We start from the raw sequence: 14,486 nt of genomic DNA, 5'->3' as shown, positions 1-14,486 counted from the left end.
TTGATGAAAAGATTCAGTGTATAATTAAGCACCTTTCAACACTACCGCAATTACAATAACTGATCTTTTTGGTCACAACAACCGTGATATGAAATTTTCATACCGTTACATTCCTAGTTGCACAACTTCACTGAAATCAATGTTAGCTAAAAAGTTAGCAATTTGTGGATTTTTTTTTTCTAAAATACGATCGATCCCCAAAAAAATATGACATTGAGCATTTTGAGACAGATTATTTATCTAGTATTGCACAGGTCCCCTTATAACGTCCATGTTAGCTCAACGACTAGCAGTTTGAATCTCTTTATATATATATATATATATATATAAGTTTACATTGTAGATTGTCACTGGAGGCATCAAAACTATGAATGAACACATGTGGAGTTATGTACTCACCCAAAAAAAGGTGAAATAACTGAAAACATGTTTTATATTCTAGTTTCTTCAAAATAGCCACCCTTTGCACACTCTTGGCATTCTCTCGATGAGCTTCAAGCACACCTGCGAAATGAAAACCATTTCAGCTGACTACCTCTTGAAGCTCATTGAGAGAATGCCAAGAGTGTGCAAAAAAGTAATTAGAACAAAGGGTGGCTATTTTAAAAACACTAGGATATAGAACATGTTTTCAGTTATTTCACCTTTTTTGTTAAGATTGAAACAGATTATTTGGCTTGTATCACAGTGCTACCAAATAATATTAGCACCTCAAAGGAGCCAATGCAGTGAAATATGCAAAAAAACATTTGACAATGTTAATCATGTACGTGTATATCAATATCAGTTTACTAATCAGCGATGATAAATGAAAGCACTAACTATGATAACCAATTGTAAAATTTTAGCTCAACTTTAAGAGAAGATACATTTAAGACAAATTGCATTTGTGCATCCTCCCAGGAGTCTTAGCCTGTGGAAAACCATTAACACCTCCTGGGTACACTAGCTGTGAAGACATGGGAGGGAAGATCTAAAAATACATGAGATAATATTGTTAAGCCTCACAGGTTGCTCTGAAGCGCTAACAGTTAAGTCAGGTGTCAGGAGTTAGTGTCGAGGCATAAAATGAACAATACTTCATAAAGTACAATGAAAATGTTCAGTAACCTGTGCAGTGACTTCCCGGACACGCGTGAACGTCTCAATATCCTCGTCCGTCACATGGTCTCTGGACATGGCCGCCAAGCTGGAGCCGGCTTCCTGCTTCACTCGCAACTCCCCGCTGTGGCCTATTTGACGGCACAATAAACGCCACGTCAACAACATCAACTTACAAAATAAACACCGGCCGGTTTGACAAAAAAAAACGGCAGCTGGATACTGTCCCGACTACATTCTATGCAAATGTCCTCGGAGGATATTTTTGCATGTTTATTTGTGCGGGGGAAAAAAAAATCCCCAATGTAATGAAGCAAAACTAAATCGCTCTAATTGCGTAACCGCTTTCATGTGCTTAGTCATCCACCAAGACATTTCCCCATGAATAAAGAAGCAGATGCAGTGAAGGGAGCGGGAATCGACATGGAGACGGAGCGGATGTTGGAGAGCAGGCATTACGAAAAGACATCATGACTTAACCACCAAAACAACATTTCAAGTGGGAGTGATTTGTGATTAACATATTCACCAGGGCGCTCTATGGGCAACTTTTGTTTGTGAATTAGCGTCTATAAATTAGAGCCTTTTGAATATAGTCCCAATTCTTGTTTCTGATTTTGCGCAGAGACGGTGTCGTGAAAGCTTGCTGCGGTGGCTTAGAGTCATCATGTCATCTCTGAGTCAGCTGCGGCTGAATGGCGAGGTTAGACGTGTCTTAATGGCTGCTGCGAGTGGTGACACTGATTCGGAGGGTGAGGCACAGCGCTGATGTGACGGCGGCGGCATCCACTTCACAGTGCGGAGGAGCGGAGGGGGCGGTCAAGGACAGAGGATCATGGAGGGAGAGTTAGTGGGCCATGCAATGGATGGAACAACAAGCCGACGGGCGGCGAAAGAGGATGGAAGCCACGTCAACTCCGCAGCCAAGTTAAGAAAGTAAAATAATTCAAATTAGGCAGAAGATTAGTCTGTTAGAATGCTGAGGGTGTCGTCTCAAAAGAAAAGATTAGCTCTGCTTTGAGGGAAAATAAGTGCAAGTGTCAAAGCTTTGAAAGAAAATAAAGAAGAAGCTCAGAAAAAGGTGTCGAGACGCAGGCCTCGGCCGGCGCTTTTGGAGCCTTGCTTACCATGATTATTCTCTGGCTTAATTCTTCCGTCTGTCAAGTCGCCCTTTCCCGGGGAGGGGGCTCCCTTCTGGGTGCTCACTTTATACCTCAGCCTGCCTAGTGTCCGGTGCTTTTTAAGGAAGGGGTTGCGTTTGAAATGGCCGACCAACTTAAAGGGGTGTCCTCTGGGTCGGCCCGGCCCGGCAGAGGTGGAGCTCAGACGGTTTTTATTAAACTCGCTCTTTCCGAGGCGCTGCGGTCCCGATTTGGAGTCCCGCTTTCGGTGCGCGCGCTTGGGCGGCGCGTAGCACGGTAGCGTCTTTTTCCGCGACTGTCCCTGAGTGGTGTAAATGTGCGAGAGTCCGTCAAATAGTCCCTTTAGCTGGCTGCTATTGCAGAGGCTACTGAGGGAAGGAACACTAGACTGGCTGGAAGAGCTCTGCGGGGAGTTAGCGGAAGTGGAGCTGCTGGACATCTGTGAGGGTGGGCTAAATCCCGGCGACGTTGGTGCGGGAGGAAGTGCAGACAAGGGGGCTATCTTGTGATCGGTATCTGGCGGAGGGGTCAGCTCGGGCGGACCCTCGTCCCTAGAGTCTAAATGTTTGGCGGGCGACTCTACGCCGACGGCCCGCGAGCGACGGCCCACGGGGGAAGGGGTGAAGAATTTGGAAAGGCCATCAATGAGCCCTTTGGTTTTCTTGTTAACTGGGAGCGTAGCTGCGGTGGAGTAGGGCGTGAGGAGGGTGGGAGTGGTGGTGGTGGTGGTGGTGGTGGTGGTGGTGGTGGGGGTGGAAGTGGTGAATAAGGTGGCGTTGACAGCACAACGAGGGTCTGTAACAGCCAATCGGTCTCTGGAGTCCTTCACAGATGCAGCATGAGCGGATGAGGGTGTGGTACAGACGGTTATCTTTTGACCCCTACCAGGTGACCCCCTTCCGCCTAGTGCCACCATGGAACCATCACCACTGTTTAGAAACCTGCAAGCAGACACATTTAGATCACACCAGTTCTCATGTCAGCCTGTGGCGATAATTGTGCACACGTACATTCTTTGCTTGAACTTATTCCTGGGCCTTCCGATCGGCTTTGCGTATCGACGTTTGATCTCGTCGGCTTTCCTCTGGAGCAGTTTCTTTCCGTTATCCTTGGGTCGGCAGACCTGGCAGACCCAGGTTCCTGGAGGGCATCCAAACACAAGACAGCACTGTTCGGGCGGGTTCATCAATTCAGGGGACAAACAGAACGTTCTTTTTGAAACATTTCCTTGAGCACCGGGAGCTGGCGACAGTCCCATCAGCTCACAATGACAATCAATTACTCAGCACAAAGCGGAAAGCCAGCAGGCAAACAATGGCGCGTTCTCCAGTCCGGTGAAATACACTTCACTGCAGCTTTTTGAGCAAAACTATGCACCCAGCGATATAGGATTTGATGTAATTGGTGGAGGACAATTTTGACAAACACCAGCACACAAGACTTGCCAATTCCAAAAGAATGGCTTTAGTGTGGTTGTTCCTTGTTGTTTTTATACAATAACTGACAACTTTTATCAAAAAAATCAATAGGATTACAAAATAATCCAGTCATAACCTGCAGCACTGCAGTAAAATAAAGATAAGTCATATTTGATACGATCGCTCACCACAGTCATCTAACGTTACCTTTTATTAAAAAAAATATTACAGTACATAGCTTCGTAAAGTCTTCATACTCTCATAGGAAATCTAATCATAGAGTTAATGCAGTTTTTGCCCTCTGTTCCCCCGAGCTCAAACACATAATGCGACTGTTTGTGAATGCTTTTTAAAACGCCTCATACGAACCTAGTCTGATGAAATAAGAAGACTCAGCAGGTGAGAGCAGTGTTGCCAACTTAGCGACTTTGTCACTATATTTAATGAGTACTCACACCTTTTGATTCGTTTTTTTCAAAAACATACTACCATCAAATCTGAATTTTTTTTTTGGTCTTAATAGATACTTATGAAAACTTTAACATTAAAGCACGAATACCCCCCACCCAAAACATCTAAAAGAACTTCCAGGTGACTTTGTCATGTGACATAAAAAACACACCGAAAAACGTTTATGTTGGTATTTGTTTTGCTTTTTATATACTTGGGTAACTTTTTGTCTCCAGGATTGTCTATACAAATTACATGCTCATGCATCACGGTCATTTAAAAAAAATAGATATATAATTAATAGGACATTATTTAAGCTTTCTCCACAAATAGAGTGCAGTCCCGTTTCAAAAAATTACCATAATGCGATTTACATGGTGAAATGAATATTGATTGATTGAACCTTTTATTAGTAGATTGCACAGTACATTACATATTCCGTACAATTGACCACTAAATGGTAACACCTGAATAAGTTTTTCAACTAGTTTAAGTCCAGGTTAATCAATTCATGGTAGCGTATATGACATAGACTCATAACATCTAACCTTAAGATATTTCAAGCCTTTTTTTGACGTAATTTTGGTGATTATGTCTTAGTTTATGAAAACCTCAAATTTGGGGTTTTCAGAAACTGCAAGCTTTGATCATCAGTATTACAACAAATAAAGGCTTAACATATCCCACTTTACATATAATGAGTGTGTATTACATATTAGTTTTACAACTGGAGTTGAATTGCTGACACTTATGCATAATATATAAATTTTTTGAGTTTTACCTGAATATGATGCCCGTCAGTGTTTACAATATAAAATCTATGGAAAAATGCAAAATAACCAACAACAAAAAAGCCTGCTGCATGCTTACTTAAATAAAGATATGACAGAGGTCATTCAATTGCTCCTCGCCAGTCTCTATGATAAGCGTCACCCTTTATAAAAGGAACCAATTAAAGACTACAAAATAATTTATTAAAAGCATAGTTAGTGCAGTACAATAGATAGAAATGTCATATTTACTTTTATATTTAGATCAGTGCTATAGAAAATGTATCCTTAAATGACTTCTGCTGCAGAATAATGATCTGTAATTTTAGGGGAAACACTGAAGTGTACTACGACACAACATGCACCATTACTACAAGACCCCTGCTGGAGGGTCAGCGCTGTGATGTGGTGACATCAGGATCTCCTGCTCAAGGCTGAAATCGTTGGCTACTGTATGCATGCAAGGCTTCAAATAAGCCACTGTGAGCGGAGTGACAACCACCCTAGGCAGGTCCGGACTGACTCCAGGGACAGTCTAACACCTCACCTTTTGGCATTCTTGAAAGCGGCGGGTCACAGCATTCCATGTGAAAGCCCCGGTCGCATGAATCGCAGAAGAGCATCTCGTCCTGAAGGAACAGCAGACATGTCTAAAAAAAGGGTGTGAGTGTGGGAGCGGGGGTGTATCTGTGGCATGGCGTGCATGCATCATTTACAGTCAAGTGGGGGGGGAAATAACGTCAAGAGAGCCTCGACAAACCAACAAAGCCTCAGGGATAGAATAACTAGCTTGCAGGTCCTTAAGGAAAATGGGTGTACTTACAGCGTTTTTCCCCTGTATTCGACAGGAGCTGCAGGTTTTGCATTCAATACATTGCCAGCGTAATCGCTTCACATTTGAGGTCAACTCGGGAGAGAACTTCAGACATGACGGATGCCCTGGAGAGAGAATTGAAGTGTTACATATTTAAAAAATATTAACACATGCCTGTGCGCCTCTTAAATCCCTCACACTGTCACAATCTAAAATCACTATGATCAAAACATCAGCGCGGCTAATTACAGATAATTTGATCTTAATGAGCCTGAAACAGTAGCGGCGCTCGTTCTAATGGAAGCAAATCCATGAAAGTCATGCAGAAGCGTGTCTCGCCCAGCCCCTACACACACCCCCCACGCGGCGTGGTTGTAAAACAGCTGTGTTACAGTGAGAGGACAATTTGTGTACACTCGAAGCGCCTAATGAAAACCAACGTGGCGCTAGTTAGTCAAATTTACACTGTAAAAATGTCACGCCGAGAACAATTCCTTGCGGCGTTTAAAAATAATTGTTCAAACATAAATGGCCATTTCATGCAAGGGTGAGAGCAGTTGCGCGTGGAACAAAACAGAAAAGCAAATGTGCTGTGGGGGGAAAAAAAAAAAAAAAAGAGTTGATCTTTGCTCCTGAGCACAGAAGGGGGGTAAAAGTCTGACTTCAGGATTCCAAACAACCACTTATGGAGGATATGCTGCCTTGAATCGGATCGAGCCACTCGATTTAAACCTCGCTCGTCCGATAAATCCCTTTAAAGCCCGACGAAAGATCTGGCTAAGTGACGTTGGGAACTGCCGCCACACCCGGGATGAAAGATGTACTTGTGTCGTGTGAGATCACAAAGCTGTCAATAACTTTTAAGGATGGAATTGATTTTACAATACAACACTTTCATGTCGCTTACAAGGAACGGTATGGAAGCATGTGTGTGTGTGTGTGTGTGTGTGTGTGGACTTACCGCTGCTCCCGCAGTCCGCGCAGGACAGAAGCTCCTCTGCAAGCTTGTCCCGATTGGACTCTTTAGTGCCGAGACAGAAACTGCATATTGGGATGGGGTCTACCCGGAGCTGGATGGGAACACAAATGTAAACAAACCGTTTAAAAGAGCGCGGGAAGAAAATTAGAGAAAAGTGCTATATGAACATAATTCACTTCACTAGTGACTCATAGCACTTTACATAGTGAAACCCATGATCTAAGTTCCATTTAAACCAGTGTGTGTGGCACTGAGAGCAGGTGGGTAAAGTGTCATGCTCAAGGACATATCAGGAGTGGCTAGCATAGCGGAAACAGGGATCGAACCTGGATCCCTCAGGTGGCTGGCATGGCCAACCGAGCCAGAAAAAAAGAAGAAAAAAAAAAAAGAAAGCCAATGTTTGTTTACCGGCAGGATGCAAACATATGGAGTGGTATTGGAAAAGAAGGATATGTGCTGTTGCAGACGACCACAGCGTACATCAATAGATATTACCACAGGCATTTTAAAATCAAAGTGGATAGAAGCACACTTGGAGCAGGACTTTTCAAAAAGCGGCCCAGTGAGCATCATTTTCAGACAATACAAAACAATTGGGGCCTTAGCCCCTCCCAGAAAAAACTGAGTTTCTCACAACTGTTTTTGTAGGATTTTCTGCTCCCCTCATACAGTCGGAATTCAAGAAAAATCACTAAATTTAAACTGTAAACATTAGTAGGTGTTAGGGTTGTACGTTATACCAGTATTAGTATAGTACCACTATACTAATGAATTATATTCGGTATAATACCGCTTCTGAAAAGGACCGGTCCGTCCAAGTATCATCCCTGCAGGATGAGGAATAGCTAAACATGTTTCACTACACACCGTAGCTTACCGGCGTCAAAATGTAAACAAACTCCATTGGTGGATCTACTAACATCCACAGTAATGATACCAAGTACAGTAGTGTATTTAGTCAATACTACTATAATTACGTTGATAGTTTTTGGCATCACATTTTTTTTTTTTAATAAACTCAGGAAATATGTCCCTGGACACATCCCTGGACTTTAAATATGACCAATGTATGATCCTGTAGCTATTTGGTATCATATTGATACCCAAATTTGTGGTATCATCCAAAACTAGTGTAAAGTATCAAACAACAGAATAATAAGTGATGATTACATTTTAACAGAAGCATAGATAAAACATGTTAAAATAATAAGTAAGCAGATATTAACAGTAAATGAACAAGTAAATTAATAATTCATTTTTGACAAAATAATAGAATGGTAAATGACGATATGTCATTTATCAGGGACGGCGTGGCGCAGTGGAAGAGTGGCCGTGCGCAACCCGAGGGTCACTGGTTCAAATCCCACCTAGAACCAACCTCGTCACGTCCGTTGTGTCCTTGAGCAAGACACTTCACCCTTGCTCCTGATGGGTGCTGGTTAGCGCCTTGCATGGCAGCTCCCTCCATCAGTGTGTGAATGTGTGTGTGAATGTGTGTGTGAATGGGTAAATGTGGAAGTAGTGTCAAAGCGCTTTGAGTACCTTGAAGGTAGAAAAGCGCTATACAAGTACAACCCATTTATTTATCATTTATGTTACTGCATATGTCACCAGCTAAATTAAGAGCCTTTGTTTGCTTACTTACTACTAAAATACACATTTTCTTGTATGTTCACTATTTCATTTAAGGACATACTTGCAATAAAAAATATGTTTGATGTACCGTAAGATTTTTTTGTTAAAGTGTGAGAGTGGCCGTGCACAACCCGAGGGTCCCTGTTTCAATCCCCACCTAGTACCAACCTCATCACGTCCGTTGTGTCCTGAGCAAGACACTTCACTCTTGCACCTGATGGGTTCTGGTTAGCGCCTTGCATGGCAGCTCCCTCCATCAGTGTGTGAATGTGTGTGTGAATGGGTAAATGTGGAAGTAGTGTCAAAGCGCTTTGAGTACCTTGAAGGTAGAAAAGTGCTATACAAGTATAACCCATTCATCATTTATTAAAAATAAAGCCAGTATTGCAATTTTTTGTGGTCCCCTTTATTTAGAAAAGTATCAAAATAATTTTGTACCGGTACCAAAATATTGGTATTGGGACAACACTATTAGGTGTAATGTTTTTCTTTATTTTTCTCAAGGTCCGGCACCTCCCCCTTTGAAGTCTTCTAACGCCTCACATTTTAAAAAGTGCTGTCTTACACTAACACAAAAAATACATTGGAACTAATTGAACATTTGTCCCTTGTTGACATGAAAAGTACAGCTACAGGCACACAATGTAAATATATCATAAAAGAGATTGTCAGATGTGTGTTTTAAGCACGCTATCATGACTCCCAGTGGAATAAACCAAGCGACTCTATGCCAATTCACACATCCAGCACATATCCATTACATCTGAGTCATCTTAGTAAATCAAAGTTGAAGGGTTTAATCCTATTCTTGAGACTAGCGCTTGAAACTGAAAGGATTACCTAGTATGTCATCACATTACTGCCACAATAAAAACATGTTGTTATTGCCATGACGCCGTGTAAATTTAGCAGAACAAACATTATCAGGGCTTCTGTCCCAAACCTGCTTTAGAATTACAACTCTCCCGTTGCTCATGAAAGCAGTGAGCATTTAAGCAAGCGCTGCCTCCTTCCCTGCATGTGAAGAACGTACAGATGTGATCGTTACTTGAGGCTGTAAAGATCATATATCATCATGGCTTTGTCAATGGAGCTTTAAAGGGCACTCTGGGCGGGCACAAATATAGCATCCTCACTTGAAACTTCATACATGGCCACCTTCTGACCTGCAGTTGAATCTCTCCGCCACCTCTTCCATCCATCATTACATACATGACAGGACCACCTTTTCAACCAGTTACAAGGCATCCTCTGGGGGTAAAAACGCAGCTTTGTTGATGGCTACTGTATCAATTAGATGCTTGAGTAGGTTGGAGCGGTTTACTCCCCTACTTCCCCAACCAAGCAGGTCAATATTTGAAAGTGGGCCTCTGGGCGCTGGAGGCAGACTCGGCGCTGCAAAATAAAATTATGGCTACTGCACCTGATAATATTCATTTAGAACATAATACATGTTATAATAACATGGAAATATTATGTTATGTCTTACTTTGCGTTGCTTCTCATAACTTTTCTGGTGTTATTACTTGCACAGGAAAATCCACTTTAAAAGCTTAAGATCAGTCAGTTACAGATACCACGTCTCCTTTGCAAGCAGTTTGCGTTGCTGTAATGACATCTACCTTAACTCAAATTCTACTCTTCTCTCTTAGCCAAGCACTGTGAAACCACAGCATTACTTTAAACAAGAAGTCCTAATTAAAGGCACAGAGCCGTGGGTTTTCACTTAGTGGATTATTTTCCGAGTCTTTCTATGGATTTCTATTATAACAAGAAAAGGAAATTTCCTGTCTTTCCCAATTGTACAAGACTAATAAAAAAAACCCTGAATCCAGTAAAAATATAATCACTTGTTCCTTCTCCCATATTTCCTGAAAGTTCAATAAAAATCTGACCATATCTTTGTGAGCTATGTTGCACACTAACAAACAGAAACAAACCCTAGCAAATCAAAGCATAAACAAAATTGGCAAGTTAATGCATGTTTGTTTTGTTTGTTGGTTTCTTCCTAACAGGCTGTAAGGGGCTCCACTCTTTGTCAGCACTTGTGTGCATTTGTGCTGGAGCTGAATTAGATAAAAATGGAGTGAACACTCTTGTCAGTCATTCACTCACTTTGACTCAGCACAAACTGAATTGTAAACCAAACGTAAGGTAACATAGTAGAAATGACAAAGGTAGGAATACAGTTGGTACAAAATGCGGCTGCTAGACTTTTGACAAGAACAAGAAAGTTTGATCATATTACGCTTATACTGGCTCACCTGCACTGGCTTCCTGTGCACTTAAGATGTGACTTTAAGGTTTTACTACTTACGTATAAAATACTACACGGTCTACCTCCAGCCTATCTTGCTGATTGTATTGTACAATATGTCCCGGCAAGAAATCTGCGTTCAAAGAACTCCGGCTTATTAGAGATTCCCAGAGCTCGTTTTCTATTCGAGGTCCAGTACTCTGGTATGCCCTCCCGGTAACAACTAGAGAGGCTACCTCAGTAGAAGCATTTAAGTCTCATCTTAAAACGCATTTGTATACTCTAGCCTTTAAATATACCCCCTTTTTTAGACCAGTTGATCTGCCGTTTCTTTTCTTTTTTCGGTCCTCTCCAAGGTTTCTCATAGTCACTGTCACCGACGTCTCACTGGGGTGAAATTTCCTTGCCCTTATGTGGGCTCTGTACCGAGGATGTCGTTGTGGTTTGTGCAGCCCTTTGAGACACTTGTGATTTAGGGCTATATAAATAAACACTGATTGATTGATTGATTGATTCGAGTCAGATTGCTGGGGTGGCAATTCGATGAATAATCGATTCTAGTAATATATTATTTGGTATATAAATCATATTAAAACATTTACAAAACAGGTTACAGGTTACAAAAGCTCCTATTGGCTGTTGAAGTATGACTGCTGGGTTAAAAAACAGTTGTAAATAATAGAAGGAAAAAAAGTTCCTTACAAAAACGTTAATCTAACAAAAGCAAATAGAGCAACCCCTACTCCAACCCAATCCCAGCTTCGCAATACTTAGGATACACATTTACAAAGCTTTTCAGAAAACATACAAAAGCAATACCTATTAAATATAATAGTTTTGTTTTAATACAAACATTCCTCCTCCCCCCCAAAAAGATACAAATCGCAAAAAAAAAGATTTACACTTTTTTTTTTTTCAAAAATTCTGAATAGATACAGAATTGGAATGCATAAAAATAGCGATTTGGATGTGAATCGATTTTTTTTGGAGCACCTCCACCCGGATGATCCCCGAAATCTAACCACTTGTTCCTTATCCTATTTTTTACTTATCCTAAAAGGTTGATCAAAATCCACACATAACTTTAAGTTGCAAACTGACAGACGCCGGCAATTACTGTACATATTATACCTACTGGCAGCGGTAAAAAGGTGGTGGTTATCAGACATGGCGGGCAATCAGTGATAGTCTTGTTTTAATGGAGATAAAAAAAAGGGGAATCACAAAATATGCAATACTTCCCCAAAGTTTGTTACAAAGTGGAATAATTGAGATTAGGAATCGGCACGGGGCTGTGGTTAGGGTCCATACCTCACAGCATAGGGTCCTAGGGTTGATTTTTTTTCTGTGTAACTGCGTGGGTTCTCCCCGGGGACCCTGGCTTTTATTCTACTTCCAAAGACATGCACTTTGGGATAGGTTGATTGGCAACACTAAATTGGCCCTAGAGTGTGAATGAATGTCAGTGTGATTGGTTGTCTGTGTCTGTGTGGCGATTTGTCTACAGTTTACATTGCCTTCCACCCCAGTGCAGCTGGGATAGGCTCCAGCCCGCCCGCGACGGACAAGCGGTAGAAAATTGAAGGATGGCTGAAACCCCCTCTTTGAAACTGAACAGTCAGCGTTACAGATGTCTCCTCTACATGTGTTGTTGTCATGCCTTCACAAAACGTTATAGTAGAAAGTAAATCCAGCAAACTAATTAACTGTTTTTAAACAAGTCTATTGGAGGTGTGGTGTTTATTTGTTCAAGCGTATGACGCACCTGTTGGCATGTCATGGAGCAAAGGCTGCTGCTTGAGAAAACAAGGATAACACTAAAACGTTAGCTGGTCTATGAGAAGCCTGTTGAACAAGCCTGGCTGGAGATCAGATTACAAAATCAGGTGTTGACATTAAAAGTGTCATACTTCACATGTTTTCTGTCACAATAAAGACTAATCCCCCAAAAAAATGCATCAAGTCCACACCATCATCTTACCTTCACTCTGAATAACAGATTAATTACATAAAGTTATTTTCCAGCCAAATAATAAGCAATTATGTCAACTGCTTTTGAACAAAATGATTACATCCTCGCTTGTTCGTGTACAAAAAGTGTCAGGCGGTATCGTTTCGATTCATCTTTTTAAAAATACATTCTTTTTAAGCAGAATCTGTTTATCTTTACTCTTCTGAGCACAACTAAAAATGACCAGGTTTTATCACCTTTTGTTGGCTGACAGCAGACATGACAGTCAGAAACACGACACGTGCATAATAGCAGCCTCATTAAAGTATGTACGCGGTTGATGAAACAGCTACCGCAACAACCGCTTAAGTCATACCGTTACTGATCTTGGGGTTTCAAAGTAATGGAAACATGTAACTGCTTTAAAACAACAGGCTTCTTGCCGAACAACATAAAGTTCACATTATTATTAAGAGCAGACGTTTGTGATCTTTAACTAGCAACAGAGACAGTCGACAACAAAGAAGCAGACTGTTGGGAATGATGACATTCCAAAAGAGCAACACATATGCTAAAACCCAAACATAAAATCCTCTGCTTTGAATTAATGTCTGTCTTTTATTCTTTTCTGAAAAATCCAAAATCCACAGAATATGACAAAAAATAATCTTTAGGTTTTCCAACCAAGCGATGCAGTCTGCACACCACCTGTGTTTGGCCTTGAGGTGCCGCCCCTGGAACTTTTAGGGTGGATGTTTTAAGTGGACAAGAATGAACCACTGAAGTCCAACACATGGTTCACAACAATTGTCAATGATATGATCCAATAAGACTTTTGACATTGTGATATGTTGATCACACAGTGGAACCGCTTGTTTGTGCCAAAACTTCTAATAGTCTGGTGAAAAAAAGAGCGCTTCAGACCTCAAAATCTAATCTGATTGTCGTGTGCTGATATATAAAATACAGAAGTGAAAATATCACAGACAAACTATACAATGTGTCTCGTTTTTGCGGTGGTCAGAGCCAAGAACAGGCAACAGTCAGTCTGTTTCCATGCCCACATAGGTGTAACGATTCGTTTTAGCAACGATTCAATTCAGATTTTTGGTTGCTGATACAATTCCGGGACAAGATTTTTTCCGAACAATACAATCCAAAACAATTTAGCGAGTTGAAATTGATTCAGCGCTATTGTGACTGTGAAATAAATACTAGATGCTGGATACTACAGGTGAAGTTTCCTATATTCCTGTTATTTATTGTAAGGAAATTAGGTATTACAAAAATTATGTATACAAACATGCAAGTAAACAACAATTAATGGCCAATGGATTGACATCCTATTTGAATAAATTGCAACCAACACTTTAGGTTGAATTAACAAGAGGAAACCTTTTCTGCTCTCATTTTCAATATTCAAGACATTTTCAATAAAAGTACAGACACCAACATTTTATAGGTATATTTATCTGCTACTTTTGTTTTTGTTTTGACATTAAAAAAATACACTATTATTTTTCAAAAATAAAGTGTAACCTACATCTTTTCAAGTTGAATTAGCAGAAGATTTACCTGAGAAATAAAGTGCAACTAAATATTTTGAGCAGTGGTTTGATCATAAAGACCAGAAGTGACTGCGGACAGGGGTTTAATGAACAAGTAAATGAGGAAAGTGTAACCATTTTTGAGTCATGAATAACTTTATTTTACTTGTTTAAATTATACTAAAATGCAGTTTTTTATACTAATATACTATGTTCCTTAAACTGTTTTTAACCTTCAATTTCAACCTTGTGTGTTGGCGAACTGGCTCCGCTGTTACTTCCGTTTTTTTCGTCGCATCCTTTGTGGTTTAAAATTAAGTTGTGGCTTCATATAATTGTCTTGTGTTGTTTTTATTTGTTTTAACTTTTGCGATTGTGCTGTAGCTGAATTATTTTGTTGTAATTAATGATATTGTCTTGTG

The 14,486-nt window shown here is 40.7% G+C and overlaps 1 protein-coding gene across 3 annotated transcripts in view; it reads right to left on the bottom strand.

The window, feature by feature from the left end:
- Window positions 1-14,486, bottom strand: part of kat6b (K(lysine) acetyltransferase 6B) — a 51,138-nt gene that overhangs the window by 16,070 nt on the left and 20,582 nt on the right. For 2 of the 3 annotated variants that reach the window (XM_061909735.1, XM_061909734.1), the window contains exons 3-8: window positions 6,657-6,765; window positions 5,705-5,820; window positions 5,429-5,510; window positions 3,254-3,383; window positions 2,229-3,184; window positions 1,111-1,232 (exon numbers count right to left, since the gene is read on the bottom strand). In XM_061909735.1, coding sequence (XP_061765719.1) covers window positions 1,111-1,232; window positions 2,229-3,184; window positions 3,254-3,383; window positions 5,429-5,510; window positions 5,705-5,820; window positions 6,657-6,765 — 1,515 coding nt within the window. The remainder of the gene's footprint in view (window positions 1-1,110; window positions 1,233-2,228; window positions 3,185-3,253; window positions 3,384-5,428; window positions 5,511-5,704; window positions 5,821-6,656; window positions 6,766-14,486) is intronic. The other variant, XM_061909736.1, reaches the window with a different exon arrangement.

The sequence above is a fragment of the Nerophis ophidion genome, linkage group LG08 (assembly GCF_033978795.1).
Source record: "Nerophis ophidion isolate RoL-2023_Sa linkage group LG08, RoL_Noph_v1.0, whole genome shotgun sequence".
Classification (NCBI taxonomy): Eukaryota; Metazoa; Chordata; class Actinopteri; order Syngnathiformes; family Syngnathidae; genus Nerophis; species Nerophis ophidion.
The sequence above is the reverse complement of the archived record's forward strand: the minus strand, read 5'-3'. Positions and strand labels throughout refer to the sequence as shown.